General features: G+C 48.3%; 2 protein-coding genes across 2 annotated transcripts in view; one reads left to right on the plus strand and one right to left on the minus strand.

The window, feature by feature from the left end:
* SGPL1 (sphingosine-1-phosphate lyase 1) overlaps positions 1 to 1457 on the minus strand; it is a 44318-nt gene extending 42861 nt beyond the window's left edge. Inside the window, exon 1 of the mRNA XM_073685858.1 lies at positions 1259 to 1457. Coding sequence (XP_073541959.1) covers positions 1259 to 1270 — 12 coding nt within the window. The 5' untranslated portion in view covers positions 1271 to 1457. The remainder of the gene's footprint in view (positions 1 to 1258) is intronic.
* Positions 1458 to 17759: 16302 nt separating this feature from the next.
* Positions 17760 to 24697, plus strand: part of LOC141271332 (protransforming growth factor alpha-like) — a 29202-nt gene continuing 22264 nt past the window's right edge. The window contains exon 1 of the mRNA XM_073681444.1: positions 17760 to 17850. The gene's annotated coding sequence lies outside the window, so the exon portion shown is untranslated. The remainder of the gene's footprint in view (positions 17851 to 24697) is intronic.

The following is a 24697-nucleotide window of genomic DNA, read 5'->3' on the forward strand; positions in this document are numbered from 1 at the left end:
AGACTGGCATTGAGAGCTTATAATCGTTACCACTGACTTCCGGTCAGTCAGAGGTTGCGGTCACAAGATGGCGGTGGGGGACCGGAGCAATGCCAGGAAGAACTGAAGACGGTAGCTGTTGCATATAATACTAGGGGCAGGGACCTTACGTTCGTGGCACCAATCCAACATTGAAATAAAAAACAAAACGCTGGAGTGGTGCTTCAAGTACTTTTAAATTGCAGGACTGCCCCTCTGGCTAGTGGATCATGCTCAGCTTAAAAATGTTCAAATAATCCATATGTTCCATTAACGTGGCACTCACCCTCCATCGTTTTTGTATGGCTGGTGAGTGCCACTTTTCTGGAACATATTGCTTTGTCTTCATCCCATCAGTAACAGATCCCCAAGATCATGGAGCGTTCTTCCACACAAGTAAGTCTAAAGGAAATGAAGTAGATCTTTTCATTCCCAATTCCCTTCTGTGTAGGGAGCGGAGCAGCCAATCAGAGCTCAGCTTTTATGTGCAAACATGGACCCCTTTTGTGAGGCCCAGGGACTAAGTATGGTCATCACAGCCTGGCAGGAGCAGTTCTCCAGTACAGAAGCCATTATTAGGGTGCATCAGTATGGCCGGGCTCATGCTGCAGTGACCTGTCACCTCCACACACACCGCATTCTGCACCGACAGGTCACCACTGCGGACTGGAGGAAATCAATGATCCCACAGGCACTCGTCAGCCGTGCGGCAGAAAAACCTGCTGGGTCACTGTGTGTACAGGGGACAAGAGTGAGCAGAGGGGGAAGGGGGCAACACCCTAACAAAGCACCGCTGCTGTGCGGAGCCCCCAGCCCAGACCCCCGGGGAATATCCCACCTCTATGGTGAGAAGCCTGCAGTCACTGATAGAAGGTTCTCAGTTCTGATTACAACTTTCCCAATATATTGCAGGAAATCAGAAGTCTCCGGTGTCCTTCCATAGAAAACAAGAAGAACAACAGGAGAGATGAGGACGGTCCCAGACAACGTCCCTGCCCCCACTATAGGGACTATGCTCCAGTGTACCCTGTGCTGCCCAGCCTGCTGGTGCACTACATCTCCCAGCAAGCCGGCAGATGTCTGTCACTACACTGATCTAAAGTAATAAAAGTGTGAGCTCTTTAAAGCCCTCAAATACAGTTTAACTACAACTCTCAGCATGCCCTAAGGCCATTTACGACAGCAGCAAAGTCCCCAAACATTGCTTTCCGGCGCAACCACTTGCTGAAAGTCTCCTCACCTGTAAGTCCATGTCGGGCTCGTCAGTCTGGACACAGGACGGCGGCAGGAGAGCAGCAGGGAGCAGCTGATAACGTCCTCCTATCTCCAGCAGCGGCCCGCTCTCCTCCCCTGATTTAAAGCTCTGCTTCTCATTGCCAGCCGGCTATACAGCTCCTCCTGCCTCCCTCCCTCCGCACTCCTCCTGCCCGGCCGGCCGGAAATGGCGTGTGCTGCAGCCTCCTCCTGTCTCACGCTTAGAAACGACGCCATCACACATAGCAACGGCGTACAACCGCTGTATGGGGTTAATAACGGCTGCAGGTTACAGCGACATCTAGTGCTGGCGGGACGGCGGTGCAAGGCGTCTATGAGTTGTGTCTCCTCAGCGGTCACGTCTGGGCCGGATAGTCGGACTCGGAGCATTTCCCAAGTAACTGAGTCATGTCCCCTAGTGCTCTGTAGTGAGGCAGGCATGTCTACACTATATAGACATTATATATATGTATGTATATCTATGTGATAGAATGGAAAAGCATTTCTTATTACAGTGTGGAGTATGAGCGCCACGATCCCCGCACTTACAGGCTATCAATGAGGTTCTTAATGGTCGTCTGAGGAAAGTTCTGCTGCTGCATGCACTCGGGTAAATCATCAAGATCCGCTGCTGGCAGCTTCCTTTACATTTTCCGACCATTGACGTCCCAGATCAGTTCATTGACGGCCGCGGTAACATGTTTAGGCCACGCAGGCTACTCACAACAGTACGAGGAAAAAGTGGCCTGGCATTGTCATGCTGAAAGACGTTCCCTCATGGAGGCCTCATCATGGCATTGTCATGCTGAAAGACGTTCCCTCATGGAGGCCTCTTCATGGCATTGTCATGCTGAAAGATGTTCCCTCATGGAGGCCTCTTCATGGCATTGTCATGCTGAAAGACGTTCCCTCATGGAGGCCTCTTCATGGCATTGTCATGCTGAAAGATGTTCCCTCATGGAGGCCTCATCATGGCATTGTCATGCTGAAAGACGTTCCCTCATGGAGGCCTCTTCATGGCATTGTCATGCTGAAAGACGGTCCCTCATGGAGGCCTCATCATGGCATTGTCATGCTGAAAGACGTTCCTTCATGGAGGCCTCTTCATGGCATTGTCATGCTGAAAGACGTTCCCTCATGGAGGCCTCTTCATGGCATTGTCATGCTGAAAGACGTTCCCTCATGGAGGCCTCTTCATGGCATTGTCATGTTGAAAGACGTTCCCTCATGGAGGCCTCTTCATGACATTGTCATGCTGAAAAACGTTCCCTCATGGAGCCTCTTCATGGCATTGTCATGCTGAAAGACGTTCCCTCATGGAGGCCTCTTCATGGCATTGTCATGCTGAAAGACGTTCCCTCATGGAGCCTCTTCATGGCATTGTCATGTTGAAAGACGTTCCCTCATGGAGGCCTCTTCATGGCATTGTCATGCTGAAAGACGTTCCCTCATGGAGGCCTCTTCATGGCATTGTCATGTTGAAAGACGTTCCCTCATGGAGGCCTCTTCATGGCATTGTCATGCTGAGAGATGTTCCCTCATCGAGCCTCTTCATGGCATTGTCATGTTGAAAGACGTTCCCTCATCATGGAGGCCTCTTCATGGCATTGTCATGCTGAAAGACGTTCCCTCATGGAGGCCTCTTCATGGCGTTGTCATGCCGAAAGACGTTCCCTCATGGAGGCCTCTTCATGGCATTGTCATGCTGAAAGACGTTCCCTCATGGAGGCCTCTTCATGGCATTGTCATGCTGAAAGACGTTCCCTCATGGAGGCCTCTTCATGGCATTGTCATGCTGAAAGACGTTCCCTCATGGAGGCCTCCTCATGGCATTGTCATGTTGAAAGACGTTCCCTCATGGAGGCCTCATCATGGCATTGTCATGCTGAAAAACGTTCCTTCATGGAGGCCTCATCATGGCATTGTCATGCTGAAAGACGTTCCCTCATGGAGGCCTCCTCATGGCATTGTCATGTTGAAAGACGTTGCCTCATGGAGGCCTCATCATGGCATTGTCATGCTGAAAGACGTTCCCTCATGGAGGCCTCTTCATGGCATTGTCATGCTGAAAGACGTTCCCTCATGGAGGCCTCCTCATGGCATTGTCATGTTGAAAGACGTTCCCTCATGGAGGCCTCATCATGGCATTGTCATGCTGAAAAACGTTCCTTCATGGAGGCCTCATCATGGCATTGTCATGCTGAAAGACGTTCCCTCATGGAGGCCTCTTCATGGCATTGTCATGTTGAAAGACGTTGCCTCATGGAGGCTTCATCATGGCATTGTCATGCTGAAAAACGTTCCCTCATGGAGGCCTCATCATGGCATTGTCATGCTGAAAGACGTTCCCTCATGGAGGCCTCTTCATGGCATTGTCATGCTGAAAGACGTTCCCTCATGGGGGCCTCTTCATGGCATTGTCATGCTGAAAGACGTTCCCTCATGGAGGCCTCTTCATGGCATTTTCATGTTGAAAGACGTTCCCTCATGGAGGCCTCTTCATGGCATTGTCATGCTGAGAGATGTTCCCTCATGGAGCCTCTTCATGGCATTGTCATGTTGAAAGACGTTCCCTCATGGAGGCCTCTTCATGGCATTGTCATGTTGAAAGACGTTCCCTCATGGAGGCCTCTTCATGGCATTCTCATGCTGAAAAACGTTCCCTCATGGAGGCCTCTTCATGGCATTGTCATGTTGAAAGACGTTCCCTCATGGAGGCCTCTTCATGGCATTGTCATGCTGAGAGATGTTCCCTCATGGAGGCCTCTTCATGGCATTGTCATGTTGAAAGACGTTCCCTCATGGAGGCCTCTTCATGGCATTGTCATGCTGAGAGATGTTCCCTCATGGAGCCTCTTCATGGCATTGTCATGTTGAAAGACATTCCCTCATGGAGGCCTCTTCATGGCATTCTCATGCTGAAAAACGTTCCCTCATGGAGGCCTCTTCATGGCATTTCTCACATGCTCTCCACACCTCTCTATCTATCATTGCATCCAGTACAAAAGCAGGACTCATCGCTGAAGAGGATAGACCTCCATCCTAGCCGCCATCACCATCTTCCTCTGCTCTGTGATAGCCCATGAGAGCAGAGGCGTGAGCTCTGGCTCATAGCCCAATGTCGAGCACACGCTGTCTGCTTTGTGTACATACTGACGCCTTAGACCTGGTAGGTGATGACAGATTTCACCTGCAGTACAGAGTGGATCACAATGCGCTCTTCTTCAAATCTGACCATGTAGACAACGCCATGTAGAGGCCTTCACGAGGGAATGACATCGGCCCTACTCCTGGAATTATGGTATGACGTAATGTATGGTAGCCAGACCTCTCTAGTATCCATTCCAGGTATTCCAGCAGCTCAACATTACACTGATTTGATGATGGAACCAGTAGGGTTATGGTAATTTTTCCAAAGGGTCTCCGGAACGATTTTTCAACACGACAACACCAGGCCACATGTTGCTCGTGCTACTGTGAGCAGCCTGCATGGCCTAAACGTGATACCATGGCCTGCAGCGTCTCCGGACTTGGGACATCATTGGTCGTCAATTGCACAGCGAGCTGACAGCAGCCAATCTTGATGATTTGCCCGAGTGCATTCAGCTTGGCAGAACATTCCTCAGACAATCATTAAAGGGGTTGTCCAGGTTTTTCACAAAAGTCTGCAGCTACTCCACGTGACTGCAGACTTGTGAATCCTTACAGCACTCACTGTGAAGACTCTCTGGTGCCAGCGGCGAGACCGGGCAGTCATGTGACCCCAAGTATATGATATGCACACGCCCAGCCACATTCCAACTAGACGTTCAAGGCCTACCTCAGTACAAGTGAACTGAGCCAAGTTGTGCACGTCTAGTCAGAATGTGGCTGGGATTGTGCATATCACATACTTGGGGTCAAATAAGTGCCCGGTCTCGCCGCTGTCATGTAACTTGCGGTTACATGACAGCCCGGGCTAGCTGCCGGCTTCAGAGAGTCTTCACAGCGAGCGCTGTAAGGATTCACAAGTCTGCAATCACAAAGAGCGACTGCAGGGTTTCATGATAAAGCTGGACAGCCCCTTTAATAACCTCACTGATAGCAACCAAGGCTGTAAGTGGGGGGATTTCTGCACGTGGTACTCACAGTCCATGCTGAATAAATCAAGATGTTTTGAATATGTTTCCGTTTTTCTATCATTTACAAATAATTAGCATGTCTATCCATAACGCCACCACTTATCCTTCTTGGTGCTGCTATTTCAGTGTTCTGGAGTGTACATACACACATACAGCTGATCAGTTGATGTCATTTTTTTTCCCAAAAGTGTAATAGGATCCAAAAATGTATATTGGTAATCCACATGTAATAGCCATACACCGACCCTTAGAAACATCCAGCACTGTCATCTGTATAGTAATTATATTCCTAAAATGCTAATGCTAGTTAGATGAAATAATCATACAATTATCCATTCAATCAAAATGAATGTGTCTTTAATTAAACAGTCCCCCGCTGTGATGGGAGCATGGCCGTCTCATCCGTCACACTCTTTGATGTGTTCATACATTGCTGGGATAGATGAAACATAGGATAATGTTGATGTAAAGAAGGGTCCGCAGCATCAAAGAAATAATCCCCTGAGGACATGAGGTCTGATATAAAATGTGATACATAATGTCATATATTTATTTATATGCCAAGTTCTTAAAGGGATAATCCCATGAGGATAAGTAATTGCATAATTTCCATCGGCCAGAGCTCAACTGCTGCATTCACGAGAACGAGAGGCCACAGCACTTGTAAAAGGGGTTCTCTTGGATTATAAAACTGTTGGCTACTTCTTTAGATATGTCATCAGTATCAGAGTGGGGGCAGATTGCCCTTGGTTGTTTCACTAGACAGCACTACATCTTGTGGCTCAGTCTCCGGAGCTGTCCCTTCTGTCTGATGATTGTGGGGGTGAGAGGGGTCGGCTCCCACCAATCTCATGTTCATGGTCTAGGGAAAAGACCTTCAGTTTTGTAGTTCTAAAACTTTTAAGAGGGTATTCCACTTGTCCAGTGGATAGGTGAACTTGGTTAAAATAACTGGCACCCCACCAATCACCAGAATGGGTGACCTGGTCCCCACAGCTCAAAGAGAGCAATCAGAGGGAGTTTAAATGGAGTGGCATTGGATCATGCACCGTGCCACTCCAGTAAAGGTCTATCACCAACCAACACCACCAGGATCAGCCATAACATTATAAGATGAAACACAACACCATATTGTAACATACCTGGCGGCGTCCTTGCATAGTGGTCCATATCCCACTGTGCAAGAGCGTGCACTTGATCTCCAGTCCAGTCTGCTAGCCTGTCTTCCCTCCATGCTGTCTGCTTGCCTCTGTTTCTGCTGCTAAAGGGCGGCGCCCGATCACTTCCTGCTTCTTGTAGCTGCTGCAGGCACACCCCTTGTGCGTCCTCAGCCTATTGCTGTCTGTCACCTGGTATTTAACCCAGCTCCTCCCTGGAATCCATGCCTGAGCATTGTGTTCTGTCAGTTGGCTTCTGGTCGCTAACATGTCAGGTCCCGTCTATGTTTCCTGCCTATCGGTATCAGTTCCCGTGTCTGAACTGTGTCCTGTCTGTGCACTCTAGCCAGCTGTCTGTCTGCCTTCCTGAGGCTGTATTTCCAGGCCTGTCTGAACACGCTCCTAGCCTGTTCGTCTCGCCCTCTGGGGGACGCATACCCAGACTCGTTCCTGTTTTGTTGCAGTAACTGTTCTTGTCTGAACTGTCTCCTAGTTTCTTATCTGTTTGTCTTTATGTCCGTTTGTTCCCTTTTTCTGCAGTGTCTGAACCAGCACTTGGCTTTACCTAGGCTCGTTCTTGCATTTTGTTGCAGTAACTGTTCTTGTCTGAACTGTCTCCTAGTTTTTTATCTGTTTTGCCTTTATGTCCATTTGCTCTCTTTTTCTGTAGTGTCTGAACCTGCACCTAACTCCTTCTCGTTGTCGCTGTACTTCCGTTTGTGAGTTGGAGTCCTCTCGCTACTTCTTTGCAAGTATCTAGTGTGTATCTGGTTCTGCCTTTCTTTCTGTTCCGTGTGAACAGAGCCCTGTCCCCTTTGCTTTGTCTTTGTTTACCTCTTCGACGATTTATCTCAGCCTTGTCTACCGCGTCTGTGGTTCTGCTCTGCTCAGCCTTGTCTACCGCGTCTGCGGTTCTGATCTGCTCAGCCTTGTCTACCGCGTCTGCGGTTCTGCTCTGCTCAGCCTTGTCTACCGCGTCTGCGGTTCTGCTCTGCTCAGCCTTGTCTACCGTGTCTGCAGTTCTGCTCTGCTCAGCCTTGTCTACCGCGTCTGCGGTTCTGCTCTGCTCAGCCTTGTCTACCGCGTCTGCGGTTCTGCTCTGCTCAGCCTTGTCTATCGCGTCTGCGGTTCTGCTCTGCTCAGCCTTGTCTACCGCGTCTGCGGTTCTGCTCTGCTCAGCCTTGTCTACCGCGTCTGCGGTTCTGCTCTGCTCAGCCTTGTCTACCGCGTCTGCGGTTCTGCTCTGCTCAGCCTTGTCTACCGCGTCTGCGGTTCTGCTCTGCTCAGCCTTGTCTACCGCGTCTGCGGTTCTGCTCTGCTCAGCCTTGTCTACCGCGTCTGCTGTTCTGCTCTGCTCAGCCTTGTCTACCGCGTCTGCGGTTCTGCTCTGCTCAGCCTTGTCTACCGCGTCTGCTGTTCTGCTCTGCTCAGCCTTGTCTACCGCGTCTGCGGTTCTGCTCTGCTCAGCCTTGTCTACCGCGTCTGCGGTTCTGCTCTGCTCAGCCTTGTCTACCGCGTCTGCGGTTCTGCTCTGCTCAGCCTTTGCTCGCTGCTTCGGCAGTCTCGTCTTATTCTGCTCTTGCTCGCCGCTCTGGGCGGCCTCACTCTGCTGTTTGTTCACCGCATCTGCGGTTCTGTTCCTGAGTCCCAGTCTGTACTGGGTCCTATCCACTCGGTGCTCCAACCTGTCGTACCTGCCAGTACCTCCCTGCCTGCATACCAGTCGTGCTTACCAGCATCCGCCAGTCTGCATACCAGCCGTGTCTGCCTATACCCAGCAGTCTGTGTGCCAGCCTAACCTGCTTGTTCCTGTATTCCCCTGTGTGGGTCAACAGCCGTGTCCGGGGTCTGTCCTGGAGTAGCACCTGGTCCCTCTGCTCGGTTCCTCCTTGGTGCACTGGCGTCGTATGCCATCGTGCGACCCAGGTCGGATCGGGTGGATACTTAGTTACGCCCCTCCAGGCATTCACTTTCCGGCACGGTCCAGTGGAATCACTACATATACACGCACACGCCACTCAGCCCGGGCGTGTGCATTACACATATAAAGCAGATATCTCTAATAGAGGGCTCAATATTATTTACAGTCAAGATTGTGCCAAGACGTCCTGTCAGATTCAGGATAGGGATGATGGTACAAATAAGGTGTCACAGAGTGCACCTCCCCCATCCTTTGTATACCAATTACCCCTTCAATGATCACTGCTTATGGTGGGCACCTATCCCATAAGCCAACGCTTTTTTCATTTTTCTGATCTTTAAAGGGGTAGTCCACTACATTCACATTGATGCCCTATTTGTAGATCAATGTATGATTGGCCGGGGTCCCGCACCCGACACCCCCACTGATCAGCTGTTATCGGTGCCACCACTGGAAGTGCTTACCTGCGGTGCTTGGCCGTCAAGTTGTAGTGGCCGGCGCTTGTTACTGAACATCCACCTCCTATTCAATTCAATGGGAGGCGGATGTGCAGTACCCCGCGGCGGACACTACAGATGGACGGCCAAGCACCGCAGGTAAACACATCTGGCCGGCGACCGCACCGGCTCCGATAACAGCTGATCGGCATGGGGCCGGGTGTGGGACCCCGGCTGATCATACATTGATGCCCTATCCTGGGATGTGAAAGTAGTGGACAACTTCTTTAAACTGCTTCATTTTCTTAATGGAGCCTAGGCGCCACCTGTTTTACCTTTCGATTACCTCATTCTTGATTCCTTGATGTCTAAAATTGTCTTCTCTTCTAAACAACCTAATGCAGACATAAGTTGGGATACTTGTTCATAGCAACTGAAGTATTCTATTTTTCCAGTGCAGGTTAGAAGCTTTATCAGATTGGTTGCTCTGATTTTCTGTTCCACTTTTTGCTTGCACTGGTTGAAGGATGGCCGATGACGCAGTATCCCGACATCACGCGCTAGAAACCTCCTGGAGGTGTTGCTTTCTGGGAAGTCTCACCGGAATTTGGGAAATTTTCCAACTGTCTCGTGAGTTTGGAAGTCTCTCTATTCCCAGAAACGAACCTCTTAGATGTTCCAGGAGAGTTGGCACATATAATAATATCCATTGGTGTCAGGATGAACCAAAACTATTAGTCTAGGTGCACACAGATTTTACTCGCAGATAATATGCATGTAAAATCCGCAGTATTTTATAGTCCTAAAGTGGATACGTTTTAACTTAAATGGGTTGTCTGAGAATTAAATCGTACCTGCAGTTTCACAAAAACATTATTATAATGCAGGATTCAGCAGTATGGTCATTTTTCTAAATCAGATCATGGGGGTACGACACTTGGCATCACCACTGATCATCTGAAATGTGCTCCGGTGGTGGTTGGAAATAAGTGATGTATGGGGTGAAACACATTCGAGAGAATCAGAGCTGATCCGCATGACCTGACAGCAGCCTCTACACATTGAATTAGGCTGTGTATTGCCGCTTCATTCAATGTATTTATATCTGACAACCCCTGAAGCTTATAATAGCTGATAGCTAGGGTTGTCGGTTGTCGAACTTCCACCAATTGGATTTAGATGACCTTCCTGAGGGATAGGTCATATGGGATATCCTTATATCTTTAGGGGGTGGTCTTGGCCAGTTGGAAAATACCTAGGGAGTAGGGTTGAGCAAGTATGTTCTGTCCGAGTATGCTCGGGCCGAGCTCCGAGTATTTACAGCTGCTCGGTGATAAGGTTAAATCGCTCCCGTGTGCATGCTTTGCAACTGTTTGACAGCTTTATTACATGTGAGGAATGTGTAAGAAATAGACATTCCTCACATGTATTAAAACTGTCAAACAATTGCAAATCATGCACACGGGAGCGATTCAACCATATCACCGAGCAGCTATAAACACTCGGAGCTCAGCACGAGCATACTCGGCGAAAGGGTTAATAGAACATACTCGCTCAACACTACTAGGGAGTCTTCACACTGTGTTTAGGAGATCCAGCTACCTCCCCATTCCCCCTCCCCAACCCCCGCTCAACTTAAAAATTTGGAAAATTTCCCATCACAAAGCAAACTTTTTGGATTTTGAAATATTTTCCCCAAGAAGTAAATATTAACTTACTGCAAGTGTCACTTAGAAATCACATAGGATTTTCAGGCATCTTTCATACTGGGAAAAAAGTTGCTCAATTTTAAGAAGAAATCCATTCCAGGTGCTATGAAGAGAATAAATGAACAATGCCTGGTCATTACGAGTTCTGACCCTTGTGCCTTGTGCTGGTGGTGATCATGACATTGGAGGGAACTAGGGAAGTAATGCCCCCAAACTGTGGTTACAGCCCAGACACCTCTCCAAACAGCCCACCACAGCAGTGCTGGAGAGGAAAAATGGGGCTTTCCGTTCAAGTGACCCATGGAAGTCACAGGCGGTCTAAAGAAATCTTACATTTATGAACCATTCTGTGGTTTTCCATAGCTCCTCTTCTAGCTCTGTTCTCGAATGAAGTGGATGAATAATGAAAGGAGGACCCGGGGGGGGTGTCCATCCCTTGTTAACATACATTAATGGGGTATTACAGAAAAAAATAGTAATTAATTTTTTAAGTTCTTCACCTTATTTATATCCTTGATGTCTGATCTTCAGCTTCAGACCCAGGTCCCTGTAGGTCATCTTCTGTTGTTTTTGTTTAATGTGGCTTGTGATTAGTGTTGAGCCACCCCCGTAGTGTTCGGGTTCGGTTCGGTTCGTCGAACACCGGGATGTTCGAGGAACTGTTCGTCGAACTGTTCGTCGAACACCTTAGAACACCGTCGAACACCGTTAAAACCAATGGCAGGCAAACAAAAACACATAGAAACACATAGAAAACACCTGCAAAGGTGTCCAAAAGCTGACAAACTGCTCAGAAGACACTCTCTTTAAAAAAGCCGGCCGGCAAATTCAGCAGCGGCATACACCGGTACCCGACAATTTAGACAAGAAGGAATAGAGCATCACACATAGATTAGATAGATAGAAACATGTCAGTCACACATATAAGAAGCACAGTGACAGTGTTGGTTACTGCACTTGTCATTTAGTGTAAAGGATTTATTAAAAAAAATATTAGTGTTTTCATGCACCGTCTCTTTAAAAAAGCCGGCCGGCAATTCAGCATCTGTACCCGACAATTTAGAACAGAAAGATAGAGCATCACACATAGATTAGATAGATAGAAACATGTCAGTCACATATATAATAAGTACAGTGATAGTGTTGCTTACTGTACTTGTCATTTAGTGTAAAGGATTTATTTAAAAAAATAATAGTGTTTTCATGCACTGTCTCTTTAAAAAAGCCGGCCGGCAATTCAGCAGCGGTACCCGACAATTTAGAACAGAAAGATAGAGCATCACACATAGATTAGATAGATAGAAACATGTCAGTCACATATATATGAAGTACAGTGATAGTGTTGGTTACTGTACTTGTCATTTAGTATTAAAATAAAGGATTTATTATTAAAAAAATTGGCGTGGGGTTCCCCTTAATTTTAGGCTCTAGCGGAGGTTAAGCAGACGGCTGGGGCAGATGTTTGAAGCCTGGGAAGGGGGTAATACCCACGGAGCTTCCCAGGCTACTAATATCAGCCCCCAGCTGAATACATAGCCTTTACTAGCTATTAAATTGGGGGACCCCCCAAAAAAAATGACGTGGGGTCCCCCCTAATTTAATAGCTAGCAAAGGCTAGGCAGACAGCTGGGGGCTGATATTAATAGCCCAGGAAGGGAGCCATGAATATTGGCCCCCTCCCAGGCTAGAAACACCAGCCGTCAGCCGCCCCAGAAATGGCGCATTCATAGGATGCGCCAATTCTGGCACTTAGCCTCGCTCTTCCACGCTGCCCTGGTGCGGTGGCAGGGGGTAATAGGGTTGGGGTTGATGTCAGCTTATAATGCCAGCTGACATCAAGCCCAGGTTAGTAATGGAGAGGCGTCTATAAGACACCCCCATTACTAACCCCATAGTCAAAGTTAAAAAAAACACAAACACCCAGAATAAAGTCCTTTAATTGAAATAAAGACACAATCCTTTATTGTTCTAAATTAAACCATACTTACCGTCACGCCCATTCCAGCTGAAGCCAACGATCTCCTGCAATAAAAGAAAAATAATAAAGCAACCTCATCCTTACCTTTCCATGGTTCCCACGACAGCTTCAGCTCTGCTACATCGAGATGACAGGCTGGACCGCAGCAGAACGCTGCCATCCAGCCTGTCATGCCGCAGACACTGAGAAGCGCAGGCTTGCTTGCGCTGCTCAGCGTCTCTCTGTGACGACATCCAGATGAGCCGAGTTCATGTCCAATGAACTCGGCTCACCTCATGCACGTCACTGACAGCGTGGGAAAATTCTCACGCTGAAGCGCTGATTGCAGGAGAATTTTCCCACGCTGTCAGTGACGTGCAGGAGGTGAGCTGAGTTCATTGGACATGAGCTCACCTCATGCACATCACTGACAGCGTGGGAGAATTCTCCTGCACTCAGCACTTCAGCGTGAGAATTTTCCCACGCTGTCAGTGACGTGCATGAGGTGAGCCGAGTTCATTGGACATGACCTCGGCTCATCTGGATGCCGTCACAGCGAGACAGTGAGGAGCGCAAGCATGCCTGCGTTTCTCAGTGTCTGCGGGATGACAGGCTGGATGGCAGCGTTCTGCTGCGGTCCAGCCAGTCATCTCGATGTAGCAGAGCTGAAGCTGTCGTGGGAACCATGGAAAGCTAAGGATGAGGTTGGTTTATTATTTTTCTTTTATTGCAGGAGATCGTTGGCTTCAGCTGGAATGGGTGTGATGGTAAGTATGGTTTAATTTAGAACAATAAAGAATTGTGTCTTTATTTCAATTAAAGGACTTTATTCTGGGTGTTGTGTTTTTTTTAAATACTTTACTAGAAATTCATGGCGGTCATGTCTAATACTGGCGTGACCCCATGAATTTTGGGCTTGGGGCCAGCTGATAATACCAAGCTGGCCCTAACCCCTTTATTACCCAGTGAGCCACCGCACCAGGGCCCTGGATGAGTTGGGTACAGCGCCAGAAGATGGCGCTTCTATGAACGCGCCATTTTCTGGGGTGGCTGCGGACTGCAATTTGTAGCGGGGGGGGGCCCAGAAAGCTTGGGTCTCCCTGCGCTGCAGATTCCAGCCCCCAGCTGCCTAGTTGTACCTGGCTGGACACAAAAATAGGGCGAAGCCCCACGTACTTTTTTTTTAATTATTTCATGAAATTCATGAAATAATTAAGAAAAAAAGGCCTTCCCTATATTGTTGTGTCCGGCCAGGTACAAATAGGCAGCTGGTGGTTGGGGGCAGCCCGTTCCTGCCTGCTGTACCTGGCTGGACACAAATATAGTGCGAAGCCCCACTTCAATTTTTTTTAATTATTTCATGAAATTCATGAAATAATTAAGAAAAAAAGGGCTTCCCTATATTATTGTGTCCGGCCAGGTACAAATAGGCAGCTGGTGGATGGGGGCAGCCCGTTCCTGCCTGCTGTACCTGGCTGGACACAAATATAGTGCGACGCCCCACTTCAATTTTTTTAAATTATTTCAGGAAATTCATGAAATAATTTTAAAAAAATTGACGTGGGGCTTCGCACTATATTTGTGTCCAGCCAGGTACAGCAGGCAGGAACGGGCTGCCCCCAACCACCAGCTGCCTATTTGTACCTGGCCGGACACAACAATATAGGGAAGCCCTTTTTTTCTTAATTATTTCATGAAATAATTTAAAGAAAATTGACGTGGGGCTTCGCCCTGTTTTTGTGTCCAGTCAGGTACAACTAGGCAGCTGGGGGCTGGAATCCGCAGCGCAGGGAGGCCCAAGCTTTCTGGGCCACCCCCGCTGCAAATTGCAGTCCGCAGCCACCCCGGAAAATGGCGCGTTCATAGAAGCGCCATCTTCTGGCGCTGTACCCAACTCATCCAGGGCCCTGATGCGGTGGCTCACTGGGTAATAAAGGGGTTAGGGCCAGCTTGCCATTATCAGCTGGCCCTAAGCCCGAAATTCATAGGGTCACGCCAATATTAGACATGACCACCATGAATTTCTAGTAAAGTATTTAAAAAAAACACAACACCCAGAAAAAAGTCCTTTAATTGAAATAAACACACAATTCTTTATTGTTCTAAATTAAACCATACTTACCATCACGCCCATTCCAGCTGAAGCCAACGATCTCCTGAAATAAAAGAAAAATAATAAAGCAACATCATCCTTACCTTTCCATGGTTCCCATGACAGCTTCAGCTCTGCTACATCGAGATGACAGGCTGGACCGCAGCAGAACGCTGCCATCCAGCCTGTCATCCCGCAGACACTGAGAAGCGCAGGCTTGCTTGCGCTCCACAGTGTCTCTCTGTGAGGGCATCCAGATGAGCCGAGTTAATGTCCAATGAACTCGGCTCACCTCATGCACGTCACTGACAGCGTGGGAAAATTCTCCTGCACTCAGCGCTTCAGCGTGGGAGAATTCTCACACTGAAGCGCTGAGTGCAGGAGAATTCTCCCACGCTGTCAGTGACGTGCAGGAGGTGAGCTGAGTTCATTGGACATGAGCTCACCTTATGCACGTCACTGACAGCGTGGGAAAATTCTCCTGCACTCAGCGCTTCAGCGGGAGAATTCTCACGCTGAAGCGCTGAGTGCAGGAGAATTCTCCCACGCTGTCAGTGACGTGCAGGAGGTGAGCTGAGTTCATTGGACATGAGCTCACCTTATGCACGACACTGACAGCGTGGGAGAATTCTCCTGCACTCACCGCTTCAGCTTGAGAATTTTCCCACGCTGTCAGTGACGTACATGAGGTGAGCCGAGTTCATTGGACATGAACTCGGCTCATCTGGATGTCGTCACAGAGAGACGCTGAGCAGCGCAAGCAAGCCTGCGCTTCTCAGTGTCTGCGGGATGAGAGGCTGGATGGCAGCGTTCTGCTGCGGTCCAGCCTGTCATCTCGATGTAGCAGAGCTGAAGCTGTCGTGGGAACCATGGAAAGGTAAGGATGAGGTTGCTTTATTATTTTTCTTTTATTGCAGGAGATCGTTGGCTTCAGCTGGAATGGGCGTGACGGTAAGTATGGTTTAATTTAGAACAATAAAGGATTGTGTCTTTATTTCAATTAAAGGACTTTATTCTGGGTGTTTGTGTTTTTTTTAACTTTGACTATGGGGTTAGTAATGGGGGTGTCTTATAGACGCCTCTCCATTACTAACCTGGGCTTGATGTCAGCTGGCATTATAAGCTGACATCAACCCCAACCCTATTACCCCCTGCCACCGCACCAGGGCAGCGTGGAAGAGCGAGGCTAAGTGCCAGAATTGGCGCATCCTATGAATGCGCCATTTCTGGGGCGGCTGACGGCTGGTGTTTCTAGCCTGGGAGGGGGCCAATATTCATGGCTCCCTTCCTGGGCTATTAATATCAGCCCCCAGCTGTCTGCCTAGCCTTTGCTAGCTATTAAATTAGGGGGGACCCCACGTCATTTTTTTTGGGGGGTCCCCCATTTTAATAGCTAGTAAAGGCTATGTATTCAGCTGGGGGCTGATATTAGTAGCCTGGGAAGCTCCGTGGGTATTACCCCCTTCCCAGGCTTCAAACATCTGCCCCAGCCGTCTGCTTAACCTCCGCTAGAGCCTAAAATTAAGGGGAACCCCACGCCAATTTTTTTAATAATAAATCCTTTATTTTAATACTAAATGACAAGTACAGTAACCAACACTATCACTGTACTTCATATATATGTGACTGACATGTTTCTATCTATCTAATCTATGTGTGAAGCTCTATTCTGTCTGTTATAAATTGTCGGGTACCGCTGCTGAATTGCCGGCCGCCTTTTTTAAAGAGACGGTGCATGAAAACACTATTATTTTTTTTGATAAATCCTTTACGCTAAATGACAAGTACAGTAAGCAACACTGTCACTGTACTTCGTATATATGTGGCTGACATGTTTCTATCTATCTAATCTATGTATGATGCTCTATTCTGTCTGTTATAAATTGTCGGGTACCGCTGCTGAATTGCCGGCCGGCTTTTTTAAAGAGACAGTGCATGAAAACACTATTATTTTTTTAAATAAATCCTTTACACTAAATGACAAGTACAGTAATCAACACTGTCACTGCACTTCTTATATATGTGACTGACATGTTTCTATCTATCTAATCTATGTGTGATTCTCTATTCCTTCTATTCTAAATTGTCGGGTACCGCTGCTGAATTGCCGGCCGGCTTTTTTAAAGAGACGGTGCATGAAAACACTATTATTTTTTTTGATAAATCCTTTACGCTAAATGACAAGTACAGTAAGCAGCACTTTCACTGTACTTCGTATATATGTGGCTGACATGTTTATATCTATCTAATCTATGTGTGAAGCTCTATTCTTTCGGTTCTAAATTGTCGGGTACCGGTGTATGCCGCTGCTGAATTGCCGGCTTTTCGTGTTTTACTGTGAGCACAGTTCCCATCGATTTGGGCAATCACTGTAATGCCACAACCACCATGGCTGTGGCATTACAGTGAGTGGCAGACAATCCCTGCATGATTGGTGCTCTAAATAGCGCCAGACATGCAGGACACGCTTTTGGTGCACGAACAGTTATCGAACATAACCTCGAACAGCCGAATTTTTTGCAAATCGTTCGGGTTCGTCGAACAACTCGAACACCGCCCAAAACAGCTCGAATTTGAGATTGGCGAACAGTTCTAGTCGAACACCGCTCATCTCTACTTGTGATTTGAGCTGTGTGTGGCTGCCTCGCTGCTTATTTCAGTAGCCAAGCCAGCCCCCTTCTCTGTCTATATATGAGAAGGATCCTGGTTTAGCTATTGAAATTGGCAGTCAGCCGGCTCCGTTCACACACAGTCATGTGTGCACACTGGATATGCTGTCCTGTGATGGGCACTAAGCGGAGAGCATCTGACGGGACCAGAGCTCAAAGCCGCAGATCGTTGCACCTTTCAGACAGCGAGTATATTAATAAAAGCTTTACTTTTTATGTTATAAAATCACTTTACTGCCCATTCCACAGGATAACCCATTTATAGAAGCAATATAAAACATATTCATAAAGTTTATTTATACAGGGTGTTTCCATTTTTTATACATGTGATATCACATGTATAAAGCTGCAGGTTGGTTTAAATAAACCAGAGGCATCTCAGTAGGCCATTTATTTGAAAACAATATTGTATTGTTTTTCTGGAAGCAGATACACAGTAACACAGCAAACATTCATAACATTACTGAACAGGTTCTTCAAGGTGTGCACCGAGCACCTCCCCCGATCTGCCACAGGTAAACCCATTATTAGGAAGACAGTGTCGCTCCTTTTGTAGGATAATACGGACCTCACAGCTTTTGAAAATGGTGCTGGTCTGATTGTGATGCTAAAGTAATCGATTGTTACATGATTTTTTTTAAATCCCTGGTATTTTGCATTTTCTGATCTACAATGCATTTCCTGGCTTCTTGATTTGTGACCTGAAACGCGCCATGCAGACAAAATAAATTCACCTTTTACCATTTAGTCATTTAGTATGGACCCATCAGCTGATATTGAAGGGGAAAACTGCTTGTAATTACAGCCTGCCATACACTTGAAAGGAATCTGTCAGCAGGTTTTTGCTATGTAATCTTGTCACGGGTGTGTTGCCACGAAGATCGTCACGAGTACACAGCCTGACTTCTCGCAGCTGACTTGTTGGTGCTTTGTGTTTTCTCGGCAGTGTAGGAGTTAATTCTCTCTCTCTCTGGGCTAGCTGAGGTCCAGCCTCGCCCAGCTGCAATCAATGCTTCTTTAGTGAGACTCCTTTATATTCCTGCAGGTCTGTTTGGGAGGTGTCGGTGAAAGCTTTTCATTCAGACTTACAGAGCGGATCGTGGTGTTTGGAGTTGCTGAGATAAGTGTATTTGGAAGTGTGTTTTCCCTTTCCTCGCTTTATCATTTATCTCCTTTCCCGTTGGTGTTCCCTCTGTTGTAGTTGTTTAGAAGTTGTATGCAAGGTGGTTTTGGTTTTTCCCTTGTACTGTCTCGTTCGTCTAAATACTGTGTGTGGGCATATTATTTCTGGTTCCCTATTGTTGTGATCGGGGTCCTTCTCAGGACTAGATTACTTAGGTGCAGGGATCCTCAGAAGGTAGGGGTTACGCTGGCGGCCTGGACCTCTGTACCTTTAACAGTACCTCCAGGATGAGGGATTAGTCAGGGCCCCAGCTTAGGGTCAGCTTAGGCCCCCTACCTCCAGTATTCTGTGACAGTGTGACATTTTCACCGACCATCTTAGTTTTTCTCCAGCTACCATGGATCCAGTAGCCGGTCTAGCTCGGCAATTGCAGAGTTTGTCCATGGGGCTGGCGGACGTTAGGTCCAAGGTTTTGCATCCTCTGGAGCAAGCCGGACCAGAACCTAAAGTAGCTCTCCCTGACAGGTTCACTGGGGGGCGGGACAAGTTTTTTGTTTTCCGGGAGGCATGCAAATTGTACTTTCGGCTGCGGCCTCGGTCATCGGGCAGTGAAGAACAAAGGGTGGGAATTGTCATCTCGCTCCTACAAGGGGACCCACAATCTTGGGCGTTCTCTCTTCCCCCAAGCTCCCCGGTTCTCCAGTCAGTGGATAGGTTTTTCGCTGCTCTGGGACTCGTACATGATGACCCAGATCGGATCTCCCTTGCTGAGTCTAAGTTACGTAGGATTCAGCAGGGAGATCGTCCGGCGGAGGAATTCTGTTCGGAGTTCCGTAGGTGGGCCACGGACACCCAGTGGAATGACCCGGCTCTTAGGAGCCAGTTTTGTCATGGTTTATCCGACAAATTACAGGATGTGTTGGCACAGTATGACTCTCCCGCGTCACTGGAAGCCGCTATGGCCCTTGCTATTCGCGTTGACAGACGGCTTCGGGAGAGGTGCGGGATAACTCTACCCCCTGTAATGTCTCCACCTCCTACAAGGTCCCCTCATATGGTGGTTCCCCTGGTCAGTCCGGAGGAGCCTATGCAATTAGGAGGGACATCATTTCGGGGAAGGGGACCGGTGGTGCGCCATAAGACAGGAAGGTGTTTTCTCTGCGGGAAAAAGGGACATTTTATTGGGGGGTGTCCATCCCGTCCCTTGCAGAGTAAAGAGTCGTCGAAAAAACTGTTGATCCCAGGTTGTGTGGTGGACGGCAATCTGGGAGTAGGTATTTCGTCCCTAGGTTCGTCTCAGTTTCTCGTACCGGCGGAGGTGGTGGTGGGTACGAGAACTGAGAGGATATCTGTTCTTCTGGATAGTGGGGCCGGGGCTAATCTGGTTGATGCTCGGTTTGCCCGGGTTCAAGGTATGCGGTTGAGTGAGTTGGCTAAACCCATCCCCATATTCTCGATCGATGCCAGACCTCTCGGTCAGGGAAGTTTTTTGCAAGCTGTGCATGGCGTAAAACTTCAAGTGGGGGCAATACATAAAGAACTGTTGTCTTGCTACGTGTTGGAGGGTCTTCCCACTCCTATAGTGTTGGGCCTTCCTTGGTTAGCTAAGCATAACCCGGTTATTAATTGGCAAACCAGAGAGATAAGCCAATGGAGTAAATTCTGTAATAAAAACTGCATGAACACGGTCATCGGTGCGGTTACTCCTTGGGTCTTACCTCCATTTCTGGCGGACTTTGAGGATGTATTCTCGGAGAATGGGTGTCAGGAACTACCTCCTCATCGCGTGTATGACTGTTCTGTAAAACTGCTCCCTGAGGCCAAGTTACCTAAAGCTAGGTTGTATAACCTTTCTGGTCCTGAGAGGCAGGCCATGAAGGATTATATTTCTGAAAGTCTGGCTAAGGGGCATATTAGACCTTCATCTTCTCCGGTGGCCGCGGGGTTCTTCTTTGTTAAGAAGAAAGATGGAGGCCTACGCCCTTGCCTGGATTTCCGTGAACTTAATCGGATTACGGTCCGAGATCCGTATCCGCTCCCACTTATTCCCGATCTCTTTAATCAGATCGTGGGCGCCAAATGGTTCTCTAAGTTGGATCTCAGGGGGGCGTACAATCTGATTAGGATGAAGGAGGGGGATGAGTGGAAGACGGCTTTAAACACTCCGGAGGGGCATTATGAGAACCTTGTCATGCCATTCGGTCTGACTAATGCCCCGGCGGTGTTTCAACACTTTGTTAATGATATTTTTCGCCACCTGGTGGGACAGTTTGTTGTCATATATCTGGATGATATCTTAATTTACTCGCCGGATCTGGTGTCTCATCAGGAGCACGTTAGACAGGTGTTACAGATCTTGCGGGATAATAAACTGTATGCCAAGTGGGAAAAGTGTGTGTTCGCCGTACAGGAACTCCAGTTTTTAGGCTTCCTGGTTTCAGCGTCCGGTTTTCGTATGGACCCTGGGAAAGTGCGGGCAGTTCTTGAGTGGGATCGGCCGGAGAATCTTAAGGCACTACAACGTTTCCTGGGGTTTGCTAACTATTACCGGAAGTTCATTCGTAATTTCTCGTCCATGGTTAAGCCTCTCACAGACATGACTAAAAAGGGGACGGATTTTTCTAGGTGGTCTGACAAGGCTTGTCAAGCATTCTCCTCCTTGAAAAAATGTTTTGCCTCGGCACCCATACTCATTCAACCTGATGCGTCTCAGCCATTCTTTGTAGAGGTAGACGCTTCCGAGGTAGGGGTGGGAGCAGTATTGTCACAGGGTTCGTCCCCTGGTAAGTGGCATCCGTGCGCCTTTTTCTCTAAAAAATTGTCGTCCGCTGAGAGGAATTACGATGTCGGCAATAGGGAACTCTTGGCCATTAAGTTAGCTTTTGAGGAGTGGCGCCATTTTTTGGAGGGGGCAGTTCATCCGGTCACCGTCATCACCGATCACAAGAACCTGCTATATCTGGAGTCCGCTAAACGTCTGAATCCCAGACAAGCTAGGTGGTCATTGTTTTTTACCAGGTTTAATTTCGTCGTTACATATCGTCCTGGGTCTAAAAATGTAAAGGCGGATGCCTTATCTCGTAGTTTCCCTGGGGCCGGGAATACGGACGACCCGATTCCTATTCTTCAGGAGGGGGTGGTGGTTTCGGCAGTATGCTCTGAGCTGGAGGAGGAGATATTGGAGGCTCAGGGGGACGCCCCTGTTGGACCTCCGGGGAGACTGTTCGTTCCAGATCAGTTGCGACAAAAGGTGATCGAGGCACACCATAACTCAGTTTTTGCAGGACACCCGGGGAGTAAAGCAACTGTGGATCTCCTCTCGCGTCGGTTTTGGTGGCCTAACTTACATAAAGAGGTGGTAACTTTTGTCGCGTCCTGTGGGGTTTGTGCGCGCTCTAAGACCTCACATACCCGTCCGTCTGGGGCCCTTTTACCTTTGAAGATCCCGGAGCGTCCTTGGACTCATCTGTCTATGGACTTTATTACGGACCTCCCTCCGTCTTCGGGTAAAACGGTCATACTCGTTGTAGTGGACAGGTTCAGCAAGATGGCACATTTTATCGCTCTTCCGGCTCTCCCTAATGCTAAAACTCTTGCGCAGGTGTTCATTGGGGAGATTGTGAGGCTTCACGGGGTACCCTCCGAGGTGGTGTCTGATCGGGGGTCTCAGTTTGTGTCCAAGTTCTGGAAGGCGTTTTGTGCACGGCGGGGGATGCATTTGTCATTCTCGTCGGCTTTTCATCCTCAGACCAATGGTCAGACGGAACGTATGAACCAGAGCTTGGAGACATATCTTCGGTGTTTTGTGTCAGAGAACCAGGAGGACTGGGCTTCTTTCCTACCTCTGGCAGAGTTTGCTCTCAATAATAGGCGGAGCGAGTCCACTGGTAAGTCCCCGTTTTTTGGGGCATATGGTTTTCACCCCCAGTTTTGTACTTTCAGTAGGGGGGGCTCTTCGGGGGTTCCGGAGGAGGAACGATTTTCCTCATCTCTCGCTTCAGTATGGAGAGCGGTGCTGAAGAATCTGAATACTATGGGGAACCGATACAAACGTATGGCTGATAGGAGGAGAGTGTCTGGTCCGGACCTAAGTGTGAACGATCAGGTATGGTTGTCTACCAGGAATATTAAACTTAAGGTTCCCTCCTGGAAACTGGGTCCCAGGTTCATCGGGCCGTACAGAATCAGTTCTGTTATTAATCCGGTGGCATTCCGTCTTGACCTCCCCCCTACGTTTAAAATTCACAACGTGTTTCACAGATCATTGCTTAAGAGGTATGTGGCGCCGGTGGTACCGTCACCTTTACCTCCCCCTCCTGTGGTTGTCAATGGTAACTTGGAGTTCCAGGTATCGAGGGTCATTGATTCACGCTTTAATCGCCGGTCCCTTCAGTACTTGGTTCATTGGAAGGGGTATGGTCCTGAGGAGAGGATGTGGGTTCCTGCGTCGGATATTAACGCAGACCGATTAGTTCGGGCCTTCCACACGACTCACCCGGATAAACCTGGCCCTGAGGGTCCAGAGGCCCCTCGTAGAAGGGGGGGTACTGTCACGGGTGTGTTGCCACGAAGATCGTCACGAGTACACAGCCTGACTTCTCGCAGCTGACTTGTTGGTGCTTTGTGTTTTCTCGGCAGTGTAGGAGTTAATTCTCTCTCTCTCTGGGCTAGCTGAGGTCCAGCCTCGCCCAGCTGCAATCAATGCTTCTTTAGTGAGACTCCTTTATATTCCTGCAGGTCTGTTTGGGAGGTGTCGGTGAAAGCTTTTCATTCAGACTTACAGAGCGGATCGTGGTGTTTGGAGTTGCTGAGATAAGTGTATTTGGAAGTGTGTTTTCCCTTTCCTCGCTTTATCATTTATCTCCTTTCCCGTTGGTGTTCCCTCTGTTGTAGTTGTTTAGAAGTTGTATGCAAGGTGGTTTTGGTTTTTCCCTTGTACTGTCTCGTTCGTCTAAATACTGTGTGTGGGCATATTATTTCTGGTTCCCTATTGTTGTGATCGGGGTCCTTCTCAGGACTAGATTACTTAGGTGCAGGGATCCTCAGAAGGTAGGGGTTACGCTGGCGGCCTGGACCTCTGTACCTTTAACAGTACCTCCAGGATGAGGGATTAGTCAGGGCCCCAGCTTAGGGTCAGCTTAGGCCCCCTACCTCCAGTATTCTGTGACAGTGTGACAAATCTGAGGGCAGTGTAACGTGGCGCGGAGCAGTAGCCGTAGGTGGGGTACTCGTCTCTTAAGCCTCGGCACGTTGCATGAAGGTGGGGGTCCTGGCTGTGTGTGGACTTGTGCTATGGGGCGCTACGCCCTTGCAGGCTGCATGTTACCAATGACTTTGGTTGGCCAGGACCGGATGTTTGACAATTCAATGAGGGAGACCACAAGTCAAAAATAAACTTTTTACTAAACGATAACTTGGTGGGGGATTGTATACATTAGATAGCGAGTACACAACTTTATGAACATTTCCTTCCCAATATCGAGCATTTTCCACGCACAGTTCCAATTCCTTCCTCTTTACCCGCTTGTCCACTATCTTCACCTTTCCTCTCTGCTTCCCCACAGTCCAGCTCAGTACTACAGTCCAGCTCAGTACTACAGTCCAGTTAGCAAGAGTTCTATTCTCAACCCGCAGTTCTGTGTCTTCTTTCCCTTTTAGGGAACTATATTGCCGATATGGCCGGTACTTCTTCTCTGTCCCTGACGCCTTGGAACTCCTGCCTGGGGCACTCTCTTCATCTCACGTACTCTGTCCCATCTAGGCCCGTTACTTCTCTGAGTTATAAACTCTGGGCCGTACCACTAGGCATCCTGTCCCAGGACCCATCTCTGATCAATCACTCAGTTTTACAATCACTTCTCTCCTTCCTTCCACTAGGATCTCACTATCCTCTGCCATGGTCTCCTCTCACGTTAGGGACAACCATGTCATACGGCACTGCTCACTGATCAGACCTTAGGTCTGCTTTCTATGCACACTGGGCCCTATCTGTCATTCTGCCAGGAAACAGTCTCTGTCCCTTCACCTTATCCCTTCCCACTGTGGGCTAGTCCTAATCATTAACTCTTACTCTCCTTACTGTCGAGCAATACACAACATTAACACCAGTAACGCATGTCACAGTTCACATTACACAATCCAATATTACAGTTGTTCTTACAGGGGAAATGTGTGCAGTATGTCCATCTTCCTACAGCAGCATGAGGTAGGGGCTGAGACACTGATTTCAGTGATGTGTC

This window comes from Phyllobates terribilis, unplaced genomic scaffold (genome assembly GCF_046119375.1).
Source record: "Phyllobates terribilis strain yellow unplaced genomic scaffold, ASM4611937v1 Scaffold_5__5_contigs__length_657084704, whole genome shotgun sequence".
Classification (NCBI taxonomy): domain Eukaryota; kingdom Metazoa; phylum Chordata; class Amphibia; order Anura; family Dendrobatidae; genus Phyllobates; species Phyllobates terribilis.